The sequence below is a fragment of the Hetaerina americana genome, unplaced genomic scaffold (genome assembly GCF_022747635.1).
Source record: "Hetaerina americana unplaced genomic scaffold, ioHetAmer1.1.p SCAF_1, whole genome shotgun sequence".
Classification (NCBI taxonomy): domain Eukaryota; kingdom Metazoa; phylum Arthropoda; class Insecta; order Odonata; family Calopterygidae; genus Hetaerina; species Hetaerina americana.
Genome location: NW_027286069.1, coordinates 97,543,854 through 97,565,175, shown reverse-complemented (window position 1 = coordinate 97,565,175; position 21,322 = coordinate 97,543,854). Strand labels below are relative to the sequence as shown.

Sequence of the window (21,322 nt, the reverse complement as noted above, 5' to 3'; positions counted from 1 at the left end):
AAATGGAGGACTTAAATGTTATATTCTTAAAGAAGGTCAATGCAGTTTTCCTCATAGTCAAACTCATAATCATGAGCATAATACCTATTTTAAGTAATATTTGATAGGACCGTGAAAATGTAACTTGGCTATTGCATCCCTGCTGGTCAGTTATACTCATTTCATGCTGTTTTTATAATGAAACAAGCTCTGACACTATGGCTTAATTAGAAATTTGTGAGTAAAAACTGTCTTGCACTAGCAAAAGTTAGAAATACAAGGTATGTATAAAAAGTATCGGGAAAACATTGGGAAAAATAGATTTATTTCAGATATTGCTAGAATGCCTCAAAGTTCTTCAAAGTACATCCTTTGAGCATCAAAACACTTTTGCCAGTGGCTTTTTCACGACTTGAAGACTCCCTGGTTGGCAGATTCTGGAAGGTACTTTAGGGTACACGTGCAAGCTTCTTTGGAAGCACTTAGTGGTGGTGTCTTTTGAGAGAGGATTTCACTTTTGGGAATTGGAAATAGTCTACTGGTGCCAAGTCAAGACTGTGAGGAAATTGGGGCCTTTTTCAACACATTGCAGAAGGTCTTCACAAGCAGACACTCAACTTTGCTCTTGGTTGTCCGTCAAGACCTTCGGAACAAGTTTAGCGCATATCTTTTGCATCGCTAAATTTTTAGTGATAATGATATGAACTGTCATCTTATCAATGCCAAAACAATCTGCAATCATCTGCACACTTAACTAACGGTCTGAATTCAGCCCTTCATGCACATATTGCACGTTGTCGTCAGTTCTTGACGTCGGCGACTGTCCAGCATTGAACCCATCTTCCACACTTTCTCGGCCATCTTTGAAGAGCTTAAGCCACTTAAAAATGGCCAAACTGCCCTGCTCAAAATAATGCCTCAACGTCTCTGTACCCAATTCCACAGTCCAACTCAAAATTTGATGTTGTAGCGCTGTTCAATCATCCACTGCATTTTGCACTTGCACCTTGTCACTCGACATGGGTCCAATAAAAATAGGATCTAGCCTGAACGAATGCTCACGAGCGATTGGTGCTTGGTCCATGTTGAAAGTCAGATCCCTCACCACCAAGCCTGCACAATGTGAGTTTTCTGCAATGTAGTCATGTCTGGAAAAAATTCTACCCGATACTTTTTATCCATACAATGTATTCCCGACAGCAATATGGAATGGGAAGATTCTGTTGGCAAGAATTTTTTATGATATTAAATATTTTATTTGGTCCCTCTTAATTCATTCTAATCATGTGCAGCAATTCCAAAGTGTAAAAGTCATTTGCCTTGCTCAGGACTTGTACCTGGATCCCTTGATATCCAGCTGAGTGATTTAGCTAATTTAGTTACTCTGGCATCCTCAAACACTCTGAAATTTTATGGACTTTGAAGGATTAAGTGCTATTAGTTCTTTGAAAATGCTTAGAAAGGTTTCTGTAAATGTGAGGATACATCTATTGTCATGTATTTTTACAACTGAGGATATTGAATATGCTATGGAGTATATGTCACAATTAAAACTTAAGTGATTTTTTCAAAATATTTTGCAAAATTTATGCTAAATTATATACAAATTGAGAAAGGGAAGTATAAAAACCCTATGTGGAATAAAATTAGCTAACCAATTGGTCTATCATTATAAAAATATCAGATGGAATATTAATGTTTTTATGAATAAATTAAAAGCATTGATTTACCTAGGAAAGCTGTTGGTGATATTATCCCAGTTCTCTTTGCAACTACAATCGCGATTCCGCTTTCCATGAAAGGTACGGTGAAGTCAACCACAGCTTCTCGGTCTGAATTTATCATCAGTGACGTCATTACCATGTCTGTTTTTCTGTTAATCAGGTCAGCAATTAGGCCATTCCATTTGCCATTCTGCAAATAAAGTGACATACTATATATAACAATATTTTCCACACTTATCTGCTGGCTAGAGAAATCAAAATTGTGAGAACATAACAAATACATGTAATGAATTAATTTAGATTAGTTGGTTGGATTAGTTGGTTGGCTCGATGTTGTTATTTGGGAAGGAAATATGTAAATAAATCAGCTTTCTCAATGAAAGCCAGTTGTTAAATGAATTGATGGCTGTAATTTTATATTTCAAATCATAATTTCAGTTATTATTGCTGATAATTATCAAATAAGAGATAGTTGACTTTTTTTTATTGAGATAAATTAAGTTTGACAGCAAAAAAACTTGAGCTTGACTGTTACAAATAATTTCTAGTAGTTTGAGGCATTAATTATTTTAAAAATATCATCTCTGCTATTAATTTTAGTTTAGGATTAGTGTTTTTTTTATAATGAAAATTTTTAATTAATTATAGTTTAGGAAATTAATTTCCACATAAATATTCTCATGTTCCAACTTGCATATCCTGGCAACTTCATATTCATTTAGAACATTTAAGAAAATCCTGATATTTACCAACCTAGAAAAACAAACTATCAGCATAGCAAAGTAATTGCTGTTCCAGAAGAATATCTCATGCTCATACCAAATTATCAAGTGAAATGAGTGTACATGATGACCGCTGAAGGGCTTTGGTGATGATATCTCTTATAAAATTCTGGGTTACAGCTAGCAATGTATCAATCCATTGTATTGTGTGTGCGCATCATTCCCAATACAGTCCATTCACATCTGGAGTTTTTTTAAGACCTTGGATACTGCTGAGTCCATTTCTTAGGCCTATCCGTCTCCAGGACCCAACATGAAGGATGACTTTTACAGATGAGGGAAGAGGTTATCTCAAGCTAACTTGCTAAAGCATCTGAAATGTACACATTTACAGTTGGGTAGGTGGCCAATACCTTTCCCTGGGCCATAATACTGTTTACAATGAAATTTTAGTCACAAAAAAATTCCACTACGTACTGTTATTCCTGACCGGTTGTCTCAGATTTGAAACTGGGACCACAAATCCATGGCCAAGAACTCTGTCCAGCACGCTACCTCATCCTACTTTTTTTTCCTATTCACTGTACACATTTTAGTCTCAATTTAATGAATTACCCTCTACTAAATGTATGAAAATCAATCAGTCTAGTTCATGCTTTTTTGGAACTACTCTGTTTACCACTAGATTTGATCATTGCGCAAGTTCAATCCCCGAGCATACAATTCAGTATCCTGAAACACCTACAACCCACATTACATACAATTTCTTTAAAAGCTATCTGCAAATTGTTGCAGCTGAAAGAATCAACTTGATAATATTCAGGAGAGCTTAATTGTTGCAGATGCACTCAAGAGTATTTGTTAATGCGATGCATGCATATTTTGAGTGTAATATCTGTAACAGGTGCACAGATACAGCCTAATTTTTGCATCCCTGAGTATGTAGACATTGTAATGGTAATGTTTCTATCATGTATGACTTATTATACTGCATTTCTTTAACTTGTTATTAGAATTATTAATTGAATGTAAATTATTTTTTCAAATTGTTCTGAATGTCGTTCCTGTTGTAAATTTATAAGAGCTGTTGAGCCAGAATCTATCACATTGCTATGGATGCTTGTGGAAAAATTACTATATTGAATAATTTGAACTTACTTCCAGTGTTCCCCACTTTCCATCTTCCACACGAACCAATTCATATGTAAAACCAAGCTCTTCTGAAAATTTTTCAAGGAGGTCAATACAGAATCCGGAGCAGCACTGATAATAGCTAGCATTCCGATGAGCTTGGGTAACATCCAACCTAAAAGAAGAGAGTAATTTTCATTAATAAATTCAGCTTTTGAAGATATGTTCATGGGAAATACCGCGGAGGTAAATTGCATGCAGTCAAATGCATGTTTACCAAACTATTGAATGCATATTCACCATGAAGAGTGTTCATGGCTGTTTTCAAAAACCATTTTTTCAGCTTTTGACTCACGTGATGGGGCTTGCATAATTGTTAGAAATATGAGTCCCTACTGTCTGAAATATTTCAATATTGACTCTCTATTAGAGGTACTGTCAAAGCTAAACTTTTACCCTATAGCCTGATATTTTCTATTAAGAACATCATCCTTCATTACACTGTACCTCCAAGTTAAATAAATATTGATGCCTCCAACATATTCATAGACCCATGAAAGGAAATTATATTGAATTTTAAAATTTGATAATTTCACATTTTTAAATGAGAAAGTTACTTTCAACATTAGTTATTCCCAGAATATCTGTTGTTTACTTAATAGAAAGGAGAATCAGACAAATACAGATTTTCTAATAATATATGGTAAAAAGTATTCATAGTAATGTGATGAAGAGTGACAAGGAAGCAGTTAATACATGCTGGAAGTGTATGACCAAAGTACTCCCCACTTAGGGCAGTATAGTATATTCTATATACTATGTTGCTGAAATATAATTTGTTGAAAAATAATTGTAGACCCTGATCCTAAGGGTTAATATTTTTATGAAACAGGAATTTCCTCTTTCAATGATAAGACTTAAATTTAAATATTTAGGTATTTATGGAGTCTACATTAATTTCTATTTTTCATACTTTTCTCTATCTTAATCCACTTCTTTCATTCACCTTCAGTTTTGAAAGTGGAAGTTACTACAGTTGCATTTCTTAGCCCTGTATATCTTTCTTACAGTGAACTCATTGGTGTGAATTGGCATGTATGAATGATGGAGTCCATGAACAGAAGAGACGATTCACATTGTGAGCCTTTCGAAACTCTAATGTAATGTAAGTACATTATCAATTTTTATTTAATTTTTAGAGTTTTAAGTTCATAAAAAAGGATATTTTTTCTGATTAACTGGAAATCAATTTCAGGAGTAAATCCTGCATGCACTTTCTTTAGAGTTTTTGCTTTGTAAAAATTTGAGACAGTAATATAAGTACGTGCATGAATTCTTCAGCTGCACCATGTTAAAATTGACTTGTCATTTGTTTTAAACTACCCTCACACCCATCCTTTCTCTTTGTAAACACTGAATATGGTATTTGGGGAAGAATTATGGCACAGATTATTTCTCAAGTATTTATGAAATGTTCATTCGCACAAGTGTGCTAGAATGGGATCTGAACCTATTGGCCTGTGAAGCTTTTCATTGTCGTCACCATAATAAACAGTATTATCTAAACCATCAAACCACATATATTCTCTTAATTTTTTTAATGACTGCATCTGTAAACACCGATTTGGTTTTCGTTGGAGAAAATAACTTTATTTGATGAAATATAATCCAGAATTCATGCAATTTATTGTTTTGGGGTATTTCTTTGAAGTGAGATAACATTTTTGCCTATATATATATATATATATATATATATATATATATATATATAAATATATATATAAATAAATAAATAAATAAATAAATAAATAAATAAATAAATAAATAAATAAATATATATATATATATATATATATATATATATATTTATATATATATATATATATATATATATATATATATATATATATATATATATATATATATATATATATATATATATATATATGCAAGTACTCTTTGCAATTATATATGCAAGTAATATGGAGGAAGTAACATTAAGCTTAAGGACTGTTATCTATGCATCAATTATTTTAGGATCTAGTTTTGTTTATGAGTTTGTGCCATTAAACATAGGTAAAACAGCTAAATTTCACATCTTAGGAGGCTCAAATAACAGAATCACTAAGAAAACAATCCTCTTGAAAGACATTGGAGCAAGTGTAAAAAATTATAACTCCTTGCTAAGAGTTACAGGATGATAGGATGTGCCAGTGAATGCTTGATGTTCTTGAACCAGGGTAGACATTACCCCAAAACCCTCATCCTTAGCTTATTGTAGTGATGGCTGGTGAAAGTGTCACAAACTGCCAGTAAAATGGCACAGAATGTAATTATAGTCAGATTGGGTGAGTTTTATTATGGATGGAGGTTGATGAAGAGAAGGTGGAATTATTCATTCAAAGCCATGGGAGACAAATATTAAGGAGCTCCAAGAATTACAGAAAAGGGTGGCTAGGGGTAATGGGAAGGAGAAAGTCGAACATGTTTGTATTGTGATGCCTCAGGTAATCTAAGACAAGTTCAGACCTTAAGAGACAATGGTTATAGTTTTTATAAAAGAAAATGAGTGAAACTCATAATTTAAATTGAATGAAGTTTTTCTTCATATGGTCGGTTGTTGTTTCTCAGTTTATACTTCTACTCCCACAGTCATTCCAGTAAGTCAGTTATTCTTAAGAATGTATTTGTAAAAAAACAGAGGTAGAAGAAAACCTTGTAGGATTGGTGTTGCTTTAACTCTGAAAGCGATCCACCACATTCTAGTGTCTTGAGTGGCTTCAGCACACCAAGAATTAATGCTTCCTGCACCAAATTTTGTTAAATGCATCCAAAACCACCTTTCTGGTTGCCTGTATCGAGCTTCACGACGTACCTCCTAAACTATTGCGCAGAAAGAAGGCGAACCCTGCCATCTACGAGGTTGTCGGGCTCTAAAATCAGTTAGATACCGTCATTCCATCAACCGGTGTTTTCCAGCCTTTCATACTCGGCGGCAGTACCCAACCCTGCAACACGACTTCTCATCCCATCCTCCGCTCCGCCTCCTAAATCCACCGCTCTCCATTAGCTTCCCTCCCCAACCTTCTTTATTCCATGAAAATCGGAATTTTTCTGCTGGTTTTATTCTATCCTTCCCGAGCTAAAATCCGCCCCTCCTCTTCAGAAGAAGAAATTTATTATCCTGCAGGAGATGTTACTCCCACATTCGTGACAAACTGTTGGCCCATTTGAGCTTTTTTGTACATATTTATGAGAGCTCTATTGTACGCAGGAAAATTCGGGATTTCTTCAGAGCAACCCGCTTAAAGGGTTAGGCAACGACACTTCCTCCCCTGAGTACCTTATTAAATAATATACGATTTTTTTTCTGTGCCCATTCTCCTGCCATTAGGCAATTTAAACCATGGCTTCAGAATGTTATATGTATTTCTCAACCACTATTCGAACAAGCAATGTAAATCGACATACATATATTTTATTTGAACTTTTTCCGCATGTTATTCGGGGTTCTTCGGTAATTCTCAAAAAAGAGCAGTACATCCCCAATTTTGCCAAGCTCAAGCATTCTCTTTAATGTTCAACGACGTGATTTTACTCACCAGGAGTTCCTCGGTAATGACTTCTCAGCAGCGCACAGCAGATTTCTTCCAGATACGCAATTTAATGTATTACGTAGAAAGCCCTTGGTGATCCTTGTCATTCATTGCACGATAGGGCATAGAGCTGATTTCATTTGTTATGTGTTTGACTTGAATTGTTTTAAAAAACAAAGTTGCCAACATATTTAATCTCTCCTCGTTCCACAGCTGCTTAACTCGTTGTTTTAGCAGTATACATGGTTTGTACAAAAAGTATCGGAAAAAGATTTGGAAAAATAAATTTATTTCAGATACTGCTTCAATGCCTCAAAATTCTTCAAAGGACATGCCTTGAACGTCGACACACTTTTACCAGCGGTTTTTCCATGGCTCGAAGGCTCCCTGGTAGGCGGATTCCAGAAGGTCCTTAAGGGTACGCGTGAAGGGCTTTGCAAGCAGACACTCGATTCTCTTTTGGTCGTCCGTCAAATCCTTCGGGACGAGTTTAGCGCAGAGCTTTCGCAATGCCCAATATTCAGTGATAATGGTATGCACTCTCATCTTATCAATGCCAATACGATCTGCGACTATGCACACACTTAACAGACGGTCTGAATTCAGCACTTAACGCACATGTTAGGAAAAAATTGTAACCAATACTTTCTCTACAAACCTTGTACTTTCAATCATGGCGAAGTTCTACTATTCTCCAGTGTTTGCGTCAATGTGAATCATGGAAAACCTTCCCTCGCGAATGAGAGAGTGTTATAAACCTCGTCAACGCAGGGGTAATAGAATGATGGAAGGAGAAAATTGCCGACCGTCAGATAAGTCTTGCCTGAGAGTCATCAACTGAAGAGCTCTCCTAAAGGAAGTGGTAGCTGTTGCAGAAGTGGAATGTTTCATTTAGAGCCGACGTCCCTAACCTTTACACCTATGGAGTAACCATTTTGGCTCAAATACGTTATCACTCCACGTAATTACAAATCGTTGGTAGGAGGAAATGGGGTATGAAATTGGCAATGGGAGAACTAAGGCTGTGAATGCAGTAAATTGATATATTAACTGGAATAAATTTAATACCTCAGAGAAATAGTATGAAAGACATAAAAAGGGTGAGATGCCTTTTAAGTTTGGGGGACAATTTTCTCAGAAAAGAACGTCAATGATATCGAAAAAATTCTGCTTCCATAATCGGCACAAATGTAGAGAGTCGTAATTAGCGTTTAACTATTTAAGAAAGATGCTCCTGAATTATAAACTTTAGAGAAAAATCCATGACTTGAAACGGTGTACACTCGTTATGATTTATTCTCGACAAACCTAAATCGTTGAAAGTTGTTGATTTAAAACAATGTGATGTCAGTATTTGTAGTTTTTATGGAAGATATTAATCAAATCATCATCATTAAAATGAGAAATCGTTTGTCGGAACAACCTATGCTCCGTACCGGCCAAACCTTTTATATTTCCATATTTCCGTACGCTCACATCTTCCATCGCCCGCTTTTCGTAATTCATCCATGGCTTTCCTCTGTAGTTCTTCTCCCACTCGTGACCTTTAATAATCGTCTCGTATACGAGGGAGCTTTAGGAATCGTCCAATTGATTTCTCTTTCATTTCTGTTGAGGGCTCTTTGTAGGTTTTCCTCTTCCCACACTCTTTGAAGTAAAACTTTATATTTTATTTTATCTGTGCTGCTACATCATTCTGCGGTAGCACCGCATTTCCATTGCCTCCCCATCTTCTTTTCTCTGCTGCTGCTTACACTCATAGAAAATGAATTCCATGCATACGTTTTAACCAATCTCTTCTTTATGTCAATATTAGTAATATTTGCCGTTATTAGTTGTATCTTTTGATGGCACATCTTCTAAGGATTTCCATTTGTTAACTATATCCGTATTGTTTCTTCCATCGGTTGTGATCTTGCTGTTTGTATAGCAAAAATATTTCACTTGTTCCGGTATGTTTTTTTATAGTTTTATTTGGAGGTTTTCCTATCTATTCCGACTGCAGGTCATTATTCTAGTTTTATTTATAATGAATATTTTGGCGTCGAACGTTTTTGTCTCTTTCTTTAGGTAGGTTAGAAATAAATATCAGGTATTCTTTCTTCTCTGCAAGGATAACTACAAATGTCGTCCGCAAATCTCAGCATGCTTCTTATTTCTTCGTACCCCGCGCCACCGTTCTGATCTCGTCAATCGCTTTCTCACTGGAAATTAAATTAAATTCATGTTGAAGGACATGATGGCTTCCCCTGATCTAAGAGCACCAATGGAGAAAGCCGACAATCAAAAAGTAACTCTTCGTCCTTCCTCTCAGTTTTCACCTCATTTAATCACTGCCGCCCGCTCTCTTTACATAGCATGAATCATTCTCCTTCCGTTTAAACTCATTCACTTTTCTTTTTGCGATTCATCATGTTCTAATCCACGTAATCAAAAACTTTCTCAGATGGACGAATGTAATTACTCGGTGATCTCTCTACATCCTCTACGGTCAGTCTGAGAGCATGATAAGATGTTTTTGTTCCTACGTTCTAAACCCAAACTGAATCTCAGGTAATTCTTCTTCATTTCAATTCTATGATTGATCATCACTGTCAATGTTGTTATCATAATCTTCAGTAGTCTCACTAATTTTTCTAAGTTTTCGCATTTGCTTGAACTTTTCATTTATGGCATACGGACGAATACATTTATCATACTGGCCATCGGTATTTCTCCTATCATATAGGTATCACATGTTAGGTTTTATGTGTGTCAGAATCTTTTCCCTGAATTTTTTTATTAGGTCCGAGGGTAAACAGTCAAACTCTGGTGCTTTGTTTATCGTTAAGTTCTTTAGATTTGTGCCTAATGCAGCCCTGAGGACGTTTCTTTTCACGTCATCATCAATTGAATTTTCTTCTTCCACTATTCTACTATGCATTCCTTTTCCGTCATTAATGCATGTATTCTTTAAATAGTCTTTCGGCGGATTCACGGTATCTTCATTTCTAATAAGAATTTCGCAATTACTATCGCGAATGCCATTGATGATTGCTCTTCGTTTATTGAAGCCGTAGTTCTGCAAGCTGCTTCAACTTTTCCTTGAACAAGGTTATACTGCATTTATTTGTACAGGATTTTCATAACTGATCTCGGTTTTCCATTGGAAAACCATTGGCTTCTTTTCCTTCAATTTATCCAACAGCCTTTGAGTCTTTTTTCTTTTCTTTATCATCTTTACTCTGAGCTAGGACTTCATTAGTACTAGTCTCTGTAGGCATCTGCTCACAGATAACTTTTGCAGCCCTTCATTTTATTCCCAAACATCTTATAAAGGATTTAGTCAGTTTGGTATCTTAACATCTTCTGGCATCTTTCATTTGTTAGTATTTTTGAGTGGTTCCGAAGTTTTGTTTGCCACCATAAATTTGTATAATCCATAGAAATCTAATAACCTTTATTCTCCATTTCGTCTCCCTAGGCCATACCTTGCTAAATATTTTCCTTCGTGGCCATCTCCGACCATTGCATTCCAATCTTCTACTCTAATTGAATTGTATCCTCCCTGTATATATTTTTAATACTTCTACGATAGAGTCATACTGCTCGAGTTTGTCATCATCGTATTCTGTCGGAATATAAACTAGTGCCAGTGGGCTTGGTTATCGATCTGGCGCCATTGTAATACTTAACTCATTTACATTTACTTAACTCGTATATCAGTGTATCGCTATTACTAATGGTTCAATTATAAATGACAGTTGTTCGCTTTCTCTTTCAATGGCTGTAAACATATTTGTATACAGTCAATGGACAGGATAACGTAACCCTGCATCGTCTTTTTATGGCATTTGGTGCCGCATTTATCTAGAACTATCAATCAATGTCACTATCTATGTTAGTGTTGCATTGTTCGTAAACATTCACTGGAGAGCGACCGAAAATCACAGACTCGCATTACATTATGATCAAAACGAAAAATCAGAAAGTAGCCAAAAGACTTCAGAAAGACGCCGGTACCTAATTGTTCATTATTTCCTTTTAACCGTTTTTGTAATGATATGTAACGAAGGATTTCGGAGAATTAACTTTGTTAAGGTCATCCATACTTCTCAAATAGAAGAATTTGGGGATTTCAATAAGATATCGCGTAATAAATGAAAAAGAAAAACTTTGTTCCAATCCACCACTTTATTTCAGGTACGACTAGTTTCGACGCTACGGCGTCATCCTCAGGTACCTCATTGTACCTGAGGATGACGCCGTAGCGTCGAAACTAGTCGTACCTGAAATAAAGTGGTGGATTGGAACAAAGTTTTTCTTTTTCATTTATTAAAATGAACTTCCACAAAGTTGAGGCTGAAACTGTTGAGATAAATAGGATATCGCGTCTTGCAAGATATGTACGAAGGGTCGTTTTTATTACTGCTCCTCCTGTCAAATGGGAATTTTCGATTTCACGAAATCACAAAAAGGTGTGTCCCAAGTGTCTTAAGGTAAAAAAATTCTTCAATAATTTTTCGAAATTTTTTGTGGGCACCTAGGAGTCTTGATTAGAGAAAACAACAAGACGAAATCTGGTTCTTCATTCTCTGTGTATTGAAGACTGAACCAATTAATTTATCCATTAACAGCGATCCTCCTCTCCTTTCTGCACGCTTCTTCAAACTAGCCACTTCAATGGGAGATTAAAAATAAGAGCTTTTGAACTCGCCAAAATCCCCCGTTGCCTCCCAATTGAGATATTTTGGTTAGGTAAAATTTATTTCGGAAGGAGAACGGAACCTCTCTCAGTTGATCTAACTCTGGTGCCTCGTTGATTGGGCTATTGTCCTACCTTCTCATCTTTCTCAGCAGTCAATTAAGGAGAGCGCGCTAATTAATAAATGGGAGAATGCAGATTGGGGAACGAGGAAAGAAATGGGTTGGAGTCGGTTTTGGAGCCAGTCTTTTGATCTTCTTGCGGTTCTGCCGTGGATGACTACTTGGAAATCGGGATATTCCCTCGTCAAGAAAATGAAAAGTTTGCCGACCAATTAGAGCATTTCAAGCACAGTGCGGATATTCCGTCACTCGGCGTTGTTTTAATGCCTTCGGGAAGCGGCGTGATTTCTAAGTTAATTGATAAGCCAAAACCTGAAGGAAGGAGGTTTACACGAATGGTGTTGTGTGCTCTTGAAACGAATGATTCAGTGGGGGTTGTTGTAAAATTCGTCAAGCAGGAATATTACCACTAATTGGATCCTAATGGAAATATCAAGCACATTTTTACGTGCGCTGGTTTACTTATATGGTTTTTTAGTGCTCAAAATAACATATTTCATCGAAAAAGGTTTCTTGTTTTTTATTTCACATACATTTTACATATTCTTGCTGAGGACCTACTTGAAATTTGAGGTATTTAGCTGGATGCTTTAAATATATCACCCGTTACGTATACATTACCGTCAACTGGAGTTCCGTATTTTTGCACGGATAATAGCTATTTAATTATTCATAGGGGCTAGCGGAAATTATGATCCTTAAGTTGTGATGCTTGGGTATTTTGTTATTAATGGTGAAAAGCATGGGCAATTAAGTCTAAATTTGAGTACCAAAGGCAAAGACTTCAGTAGCACCAAGAATATTGAAAGATTCTTTTAAGATCACATTAGTAAATTCATATAAAGTATTTATAATGCTCATTTTATTCTCTCCCTCTCTACATATTCCTCATTGTTTTTTTGCGTTTAATATATTTTTCTTTTAAAACGTAGCCCCTTCGAAGAAAATTAGGAAGCTGTTTAGCGTTACTTCGTCAAACACTCGGAGAAAAATCAATTTCCACGTGTGTCACGAGTCAAATTATCAATACCCCCAGCCTGGTCACTTTACACTTCGGCTTCCATTTATCTAATTATTCCGGTTAAGCTGTAGAATTTAAAATTAGCCTTCGTGGAGTAATTTATGTAGATTGAGTTAGCAAAAAGCCTCGTCCACCGTTTAGGGCCTCTATTTCAGTTTTTACAACCTCCAATGTAATGACCCCAGAGAACGTAAACCTCGTATGTGGAAGAAAGGATGGTGTATAGTATAAAAATGACGATAAATGGAGTAAATATTCTATATCGATAATATATAGTATGATGCTATTTCGGTCAGCAGAGATGACGGCGAACAGGGAAACTTGTGGGAAGGGCTGAAAGCACTGGAAAGACGACGGTGCAGCCAGTCCGCTTTCAAGTGAGTATTCGGAATGGGGTAGGTGCTCAAGTTTAATGGGGCAGGAGAGGTTAGAAGGGGTGAGGGGCGGGAGGACAGGAGAAGAAAGGGGAATGGAAAGAAATGGAAATGTTTGACTCGTTATGTCATTTACTAGTATTTTTATTGGTGTGGATAGATTTTTTCACTCCTGATCAAATTGAAACTTGTGCTGTTTATTATGTTAGGTTCGTTGTCCATAGTTCTGTCTTGGTTCATGTGTAGGTATGTGTTAACCTTTAGCTAGCGTTACATTTGAAATTTGTTGTCTGTTCTGTTTAAGTTAAATCTTTTAGTGTGATGGAGCACGACACAGTTTTTATTCAAGCATTGTGTGCGATGAACATTTTTTCAAAATCCTTAATTCACTGCTACCGGCCATTATTTTCATTTTCTGTAATACAGGGTGCGGCGACATAACTTTCTTTTTTCCTATGCAAATTGAATTGTAAAAAAGGAAGTTATGTTGCTGCACCCTTTATATGAATGACAACAGTGACTACATATTTTAAAGATATAATTGGCATTTGATCGGTAATGATGGAAATTCAAGGTTATCATCCTCTAGTGTTTTTTCGTTAATGTTATGGATTTTTATAGTCTATAGAATTAATGAAGGAATAAATGTATACAGGCATGATTTTACAATTAGCTTTATGTTACTATTTAAATTAATAACTCTAGTTATCTCTACTAGTGTCATTATAAGTGATAGCAAAGTTAGTGTCTTCATATATACAAATAATTCCTGTATCTACATCTAAGACATTTATTTATCGACTTAATTGGGCGAGGTTGAGACTTATGGTCCCTTCTTCCGCTTAACTCTTCCGCCTAACATTACATTGAAGACAATCACGTACAACCAAGCCCTAGAGGGAGGAAAATCCACCTAGGCGGGAATCGAACCCGCGACCTCTAGTCGCGGGTTCGATTCCCGCCTAGACGGGGTCTGGACGTTAACCCACCGCCACCGGGGCCGGCAATTATTTGTAGGAAGGGAAAAGATATTTATGGGTTGTATCACGCATTTGTACAATTTGTTTTTTAATCTCAAAACGTAGTGTAATTAGGTCCCTGATATCGTGACTTTGGTGACAGTATATTTGGCGGTCATAAAATTATCGTGCCAAATTCAAGCACGCGAAATTTATACGCATCCGCATCGGTACTCTGGGCGTCTGTTTTTATCTTTGATGCGCAGCAATCCTGGTGTACGATTTTTTAAGCTGATCCGCGCTCCAGAAGCGGACGTTATTTTTATGTTAAAATAAAATTGAAAAATAGACACCCTACGCTATCAGCGAGTTCATTGAACGTTGACCTTAAAGGGAGATAAATTTAAATCACAATTTTCATTTGTTAACTCGAACAGTTCACAATTTGTGCCTACTCCTAGAAATGACCTCTAGCAGGCACGAAAGATATTCGTTGGATTTCACGGAACGGTTTTTCAAGATTCATTTACTTATTTTGAACGTTTTGGCTCCGAAATATCTCTTAATAATTTTTTAATTTCTGGCAATAAAGTGGTTCAGAGCAATCAGTCTACATGGTTATGAAGTATACCAATCTAGATTTAGAAATGTGTAAATTGTTTTCTATAGTGTAGATTAATTATAAATTATGATAAAATATCACGGATGCGATATTGAAAAACAATTTTTGGTGACAATGAGCAACATGCGCTGAAATATTTATGGCAAATCTTACGAATACGATATGTTCACGTTAGTGGTATCATTAAAAAGTAAGTACATTTAAATAGAATTTGTGAGTAATGAGAACTTTGGGAAAGGGCGCTATTTTTATTTAGTAGCTGCATTGCATGGGCATTAAATACCGAAAGTGGTACCTTTATTTGTTCAGTAACGCTGTTGCGAAAGCAAAATACAAGCTCTAATACTCTTGAAACTAACTGTTCTGTAGCTGCAAAAAAGTATTGTTGAAAACTCAGAAATTCCACATTTATATGCAAAAATATAATGACACTAAATGAATGTGTACGAATAAATATACCCATAGTGCTTTCTGGGCTGTGTTTAGAAATAAATGGCTTTTTTGTTTTGTTTAATTTATGATCCATTAATTCATACGCGTCATTCGTACAGTGTGCATTACTGTTATACCTTTCAAGCAGACCCAATTCCTCTGGTTGGAGGAGAAGAGTACCTTAAACGCCGTTCTCCCGGGGAAAATATTCTCAAAATATTATTAGCGTTCCCTTGGATACGTTTCATTCTTAGATTTTATATGCGTAGAATGGTGACAGTGAATACAAATTTGTACAAATGAAAAACGCAACCATAAAAACTTAATATTATACGCTCTACCATGGTTACTTTAAGCTTGAAAGTAGTATAATTAATTATTCAGGCTCTGAGGATTTGTAAAAGAGTGAGTAATCTTTGTAAGGACGAAGCGTGATAAATTGTTATTATCTTCTTTATTCATAAATCCTGAAACGGTGGTAATGTAAATCACGAAAGCAGCTAAGGACACCATTAGAATTCAGGAACATACTTAAAGTCCTGTTTCCCCTATTTTTGGTCGGTCAGTTTATTAATCTAGCATACTTTATTAAAATCAACCGTAAACGATCAGATGTTTTTGTTTGATTCCTAGATCAGTACCAGTGTTCTGTAATGACGAACGCCCGAAAGAATCTAAATTATTTCTCAAAAATGATAACTATCTTCTTTCGTTGTTCATGCTACCTTTCCTAACATTTTTCCAATGCTGAATTCACACAAAATATGTCATAAACATTGTATTTCCATGAGATTTACCTTAAAGTTTTATTAGTATAAATAATTGTGTATAGCTTTAATAACTTGTTAATAGTATTGTTATCTATAGCTTTATATCTTATCTATAGCGTTAATAATATGTTAATTCTATTCACACTTATTTTGAAAAAACAATTTTGTACTTGTTAGTTTTCAGCATGAAAATTTTACATGAAAGATAGGAGCTTATCACAGGGGAAACATTTACTAGTCTTTTAACTCTATGGGTATGTAAACATAAATTATCACCTGCGTTATAATTTTGGAATAATGAAATATTGCACCATCCGAAGGATTTTGCTCCCTGCAATCATTTGATGTACTCGAAGAGTATCTGATCTTGGTAAGAAGTTACATAGTTGCACGCATCGTACTATTAGCACAGCATCTCTTCGTCTAGGCGTCAACTTTGTCGGAATTGGAAATTAGCTACCGTGTTTACTTTGAACTTGGAATTCCAAGAAAAAACTCTCTAAGGTCTCGGCATTTCGGTCTGAGGGTAGTTTCTGAGAAAGCCCTTCCCGAGCGGAATTTAAGCACTTACCCACTCATATCGGAATCGGCGGCGAAGCGACAGAGAACGCCCCTGTTGATTGAGCACTTTCCCGTTATGGGATCCGGAGGCGCCACGTTTATGTACGGCGGCTCCTCCAGGAACGTTATCCGCATGTGGAACTTCTCCGGCACTCCTTGTGGCGGCGTGTGGCTGCCTCCGGGCCAAACAATGTCCTTGATGTCCAGTCCTTCTCTCTCCCACGATTTCCATACGCCAATCTGTGAATGTGATGATTTGATTAGGGAACGACTTATTTGTGCGCGATAGGGAACCTCTCACTCGCTCTCACAATTAATTAAAGTCATGAGCTCGACTGAGCATGGTTATGGAGTAGATAAATCCAGTTCTGACATGGGCTCTTTAGTAATTACTCCTTTTGCCCCTTTTTTTAGATTTAAGAGTTTAAAATTATGGTTTATTGTGCGTCTTACTGTTCTCAGCAGATGTGAGACGATGGCGATGACAGAAACAGATACGAAAATAGGAAACGTCATAAATGAGGTGATAATAGGGAATATTGCTATTTCTTCATTTGTTACTCGGTTGAGCCGATTAACAAATGAGCTACTTGTAAACATGGGTGGAGAAATGAGTTTGCGGAAGAAACAAAAAAGAGAAGTTCAGAGAAATTATTGGTGTGAATTCTGAATACCGATTTATTGGATTGCTGAGCGGTAGTTTAGTGAAGAAAATAAGCATTCACAGAGGTGAATAATTGTAGAGCAAAGCCAAGAATGAATAAAAAAGTATAGTAAACAGCTTAATTAAAGACATCAGAGGTTGTGAAGAATGAAGGGATGAATTGATTTTATGGAATAGGATACCTATGAGAACAGTTACAAATCATTCCTTAGATTTTTAACCTGTGATGATGATTACTTATTCAAAGTTAAAAAAATACGTTTATTTGTTTGTGGCTGTTTGAAAAGCCACCAAATATTTTGTGTCTAACTCCCACGGAATCATCATTCTATGAAAATAGTTAGAAGACTGTTCTGAGAAACAAAAACACAAGAAATAGTGAACTTCTTAAAGTCTCACACATAGTCCGTCCTCTTCTCATCTTCATGATTCTGCCGCTCTCGATTCCTCCTCCTCAATGATTTTACGAGATAAATTACTCAATATTTAATCCTCCAGGATACAAGTGAAAGAAAGTAATATGATACCTAAGCAGGTAGATGCAATCATTTTCGACAATGTGTGGGAAGTCTCGTGCGCAGAGAACTAGGGAAAGGGATAATTTTATTATGTTGGCCCAGATTGGCTGAGAGTCAATTTGGCTGCGATAGTTTTACGTCGCTCGGAGCAGTTTAGATTTACGAGGTGCATCAAGACGAGCCAAAATGAAGTCTAATTCATTAAAGACCGGAGGAAGCGTTTGGGCGCTATATTGTTCCTTAGCTTCAAAGTCTTATGTTGAATAATTACCCTATTTGAGTGCCCTTCGCAATGAGTCATGCTCAAAATTAGCCCCTGAATGGGTGATGGCGGCATCGCTGTTATTTAAATGACTTTTTTCGGAAGTTGAGTGTCCTGCTGTTCTAATTCTTTAAGAGCAAAATATATAGTATTTCAAATCTTATTCGATGAACAGTTTTATTTGCGCTGAATCAATGGTAATCTATTGCCGCAAGTTTTTTGAGTCTCCGTAGAACTGTTGCAACGGACATGCCTGCTAGCTATTTAGTGGCATCGTAAAGTATAATGTAAAACGTAGACTTCGTTTTGTGTGTTCTGACAAATGTGCAAATATCTAAACAATTAAGACATTTTTGGAGCAAGAATCTTGTTTTTGAATGAACATTTTTCAAAGGTTACGTCTTACATATTCCAATTTTGCTGTTTTTAGTCGGAAATCATTTAATATCTTTGGTATCCTTATTTAAGTGGGAATATTTCCAATCAGCCATGCAAATGAAGGTTCCCTTGAGGAGAAATGTGATGGTTGATTTTACTTGCATAGCAATCTTAGGTAATATAAAATCATTCATCTTGAGATTGCTCAAGAAATGGCGATTGTAATCAGTCGATGCGCATCGTTTCACGGTTGTTGACGTCAAACACGTGTAGCTTAAACGCAGAAGAGAGAGTGATATTTAATTTTTTTCAATGTAATGATCTATTTTAGTCTGTGAATAGCTGGTTTACGTAAGTATTAGCTTCTTTTAGTCCCATATTGGACCTCAATAACTCCTTTTTCAACAAGAGTTTTCAGGGTTAAGGCAATATGAATTAAATAATTAATTACCTTTCAATTCTCATGGAAAATTAAAGTAGTGTGTTTATTTTTTATTTATTACAAAATGATGGTAAACAGGCTTCCTCGTCTAGGAAGACTGCTGACATTTTTAAAATGCTAAAGTGCTGGGAAAATATTTTTTTCCTCCACTGAAAACTAGGTATGGGAAAAGAGTTGCATGTTAAACTTCCTGGAAAAAGTTACGTCAGTTGAATAAGGTTTTTAGTCTGTACAGTTAGAATGGATAAGAGATGTTTAGTAAGTCTAAATAGCTTGCAGCAATGTCTTATTGCACTTAGCTAACTAATAATTCTCCTTAGATGCGTAATAAGAATTATACGATAGGCGAGTTTCAGCGTAACCGTCATCACTAAAATCAAATGTCACAAGCAGTTTTCATAGTTGTGATGATATGGGATCAATGTAAAATTGTTCGCTTGGTTAACGGTAATAAAAACAAGCTACATCGAAGTCGCCTAACAGATTGTAAAAATTGGTCTATGACATTTATGAAACTTGCCATTTATGAAAAAGTGCCAGTGAACTTCCAGAAAATATTAAGTGGCCCTAATACCAATATGCATATGCGAGCATTTGAAAAATCAAGGAGCTATCTGCGCTTTGTAAACTTAAAAAATGAGTCCTGAGTTTTAGGCTTAGTTTTAGCACTCACCTCTTCCCATATTAATTGTTTGCTCACTCCCGGCCTTAGGTTCATGATCTTCAGTTCGGCAGCTTTGAGAACTCCATCAGCAGTAAATTCGGTGTTAGGTTTCCCAGGATCACCTTCAACACTTACATTTCGTAGATATCTTTAAAATAAAATGAGCATAGTTCAATACTTATTATTTTAAACAGTTATAATTGTTTTTAACCTTAGGGAAGTCAACATGATTTACCGATTTAATTACAGTTATCAAAAAAGAATGTAATATTCCAGTAATAGATGAGTATTTTCATTGCTTGTCTACCGAGTCTACTGAGTTCTTTGTTAGATCCGAATGTGTATTTGAAACGCGTTCATCGAAATGACCAGATTACTGTTAACCACGGAATAATTTGGTAATAATTGCAACGAATTGTTGACATATCTCATGTAAAATAATTCATGCATAGAGCAACGCTACGCGAAAAAGAAATAAGATAAATAAAAGATTTCTATGATATTCATTAATATTAATTCTTTAGACCATAAAATATTCTTAGTGACTATACTTGGACACAAAGAGTTTATCTGTTTCACAAACAAATGACGTATTTATTACAGAGACTAAGGAGGAGTCACTGAGTAATTTTTAGTATTAATAAATTAAGCAATGAAATTCAACTATGCACATTATTTAAATCATTCACTTTTTCAACGGCAAAGGCCGTGGTCAGCAAAAATTTTGCGAAAACATTTGAGCGAATACTGTTAGTGCATATTAAAAATTAGAATGGATGGCAATATCTTCCTACTGGGAACGTTTTCAGATCCCGACGACGTTTTTTAATAGTCAACGAATAACCGAACGTCGACTCATGAAAAATGCTCAGCACTCAGCGGGTTATCTCGAAAACATTATTTAGAGAAAAAATCGTTGCGAGACCCACGACTAGAGACTATGGTTGTATACTTCAAGTATTACCTAGCCATAAATATACATGAAACATAAATAACTTCAAACTAATTAAGCCGAAATCTGTGCATGTGTAATTTGCTAAAATGCATGAGGTTATGATATCAATTAAAATAAATAAGTATGGTGAGAATAATTTTTACCCAGAGATGAGAGAGTAGATGAAAATGATTTTTTCCTAAAGGCGCCGCAGATCCTTCTTCGGCAAAAGTCGCATCTTGAAGAAAAAGTTGGGCTTGTTCCAACTTATCCAAGACGTGACTTCTGTACTTTTGTTAACCTACTTAGATGCACGGTCTACATTTAAGACATCTGTAGAGAGTCTGCCATGCAATTTATCCGAATTATTTAGGCCCTTTAGAGTCCAGTCACGCTTCCCCAAATAGTCTTCCGGCAACGTTCCCGGCGATTAGGTTTCTCTTACATTCGCCCTCATTTGGAATTCTCTTTGAAATAAAGTTGAGAGACTTAGAGGGGATATGGTATTTTTTTCACTCTAGAAAATAGAATTGAATGCGTTTCATCCAAATGCATTAAAGATTATCTATTATGTGAATCGTGAACATGTGACGTGGTTTCTAATACACTCACATTTCGAGAATAATAATAATAATATTAAATGTGAAATTACTTTTGTCAGCGCAGGAATTGCAAGTTTGGTCCTTTGTAACGAAAGAACCCTAAAGTCAATTTCAAAATGAATCTCATCTCCTATCAGTTTGTTCTATTCTGCGTCTTATAT

General features: G+C 35.8%; 1 protein-coding gene across 2 annotated transcripts in view; it reads right to left on the bottom strand.

Moving 5' to 3' along the window:
* Nmdar2 (NMDA receptor 2) overlaps positions 1 to 21,322 on the bottom strand; it is a 379,887-nt gene that overhangs the window by 25,331 nt on the left and 333,234 nt on the right. For both annotated transcript variants that reach the window (XM_071593793.1, XM_071593785.1), the window contains exons 6-9: positions 19,635 to 19,773; positions 16,708 to 16,937; positions 3,584 to 3,731; positions 1,710 to 1,893 (exon numbers count right to left, since the gene is read on the bottom strand). In XM_071593793.1, the coding sequence (XP_071449894.1) occupies positions 1,710 to 1,893; positions 3,584 to 3,731; positions 16,708 to 16,937; positions 19,635 to 19,773 (701 nt within the window). The remainder of the gene's footprint in view (positions 1 to 1,709; positions 1,894 to 3,583; positions 3,732 to 16,707; positions 16,938 to 19,634; positions 19,774 to 21,322) is intronic.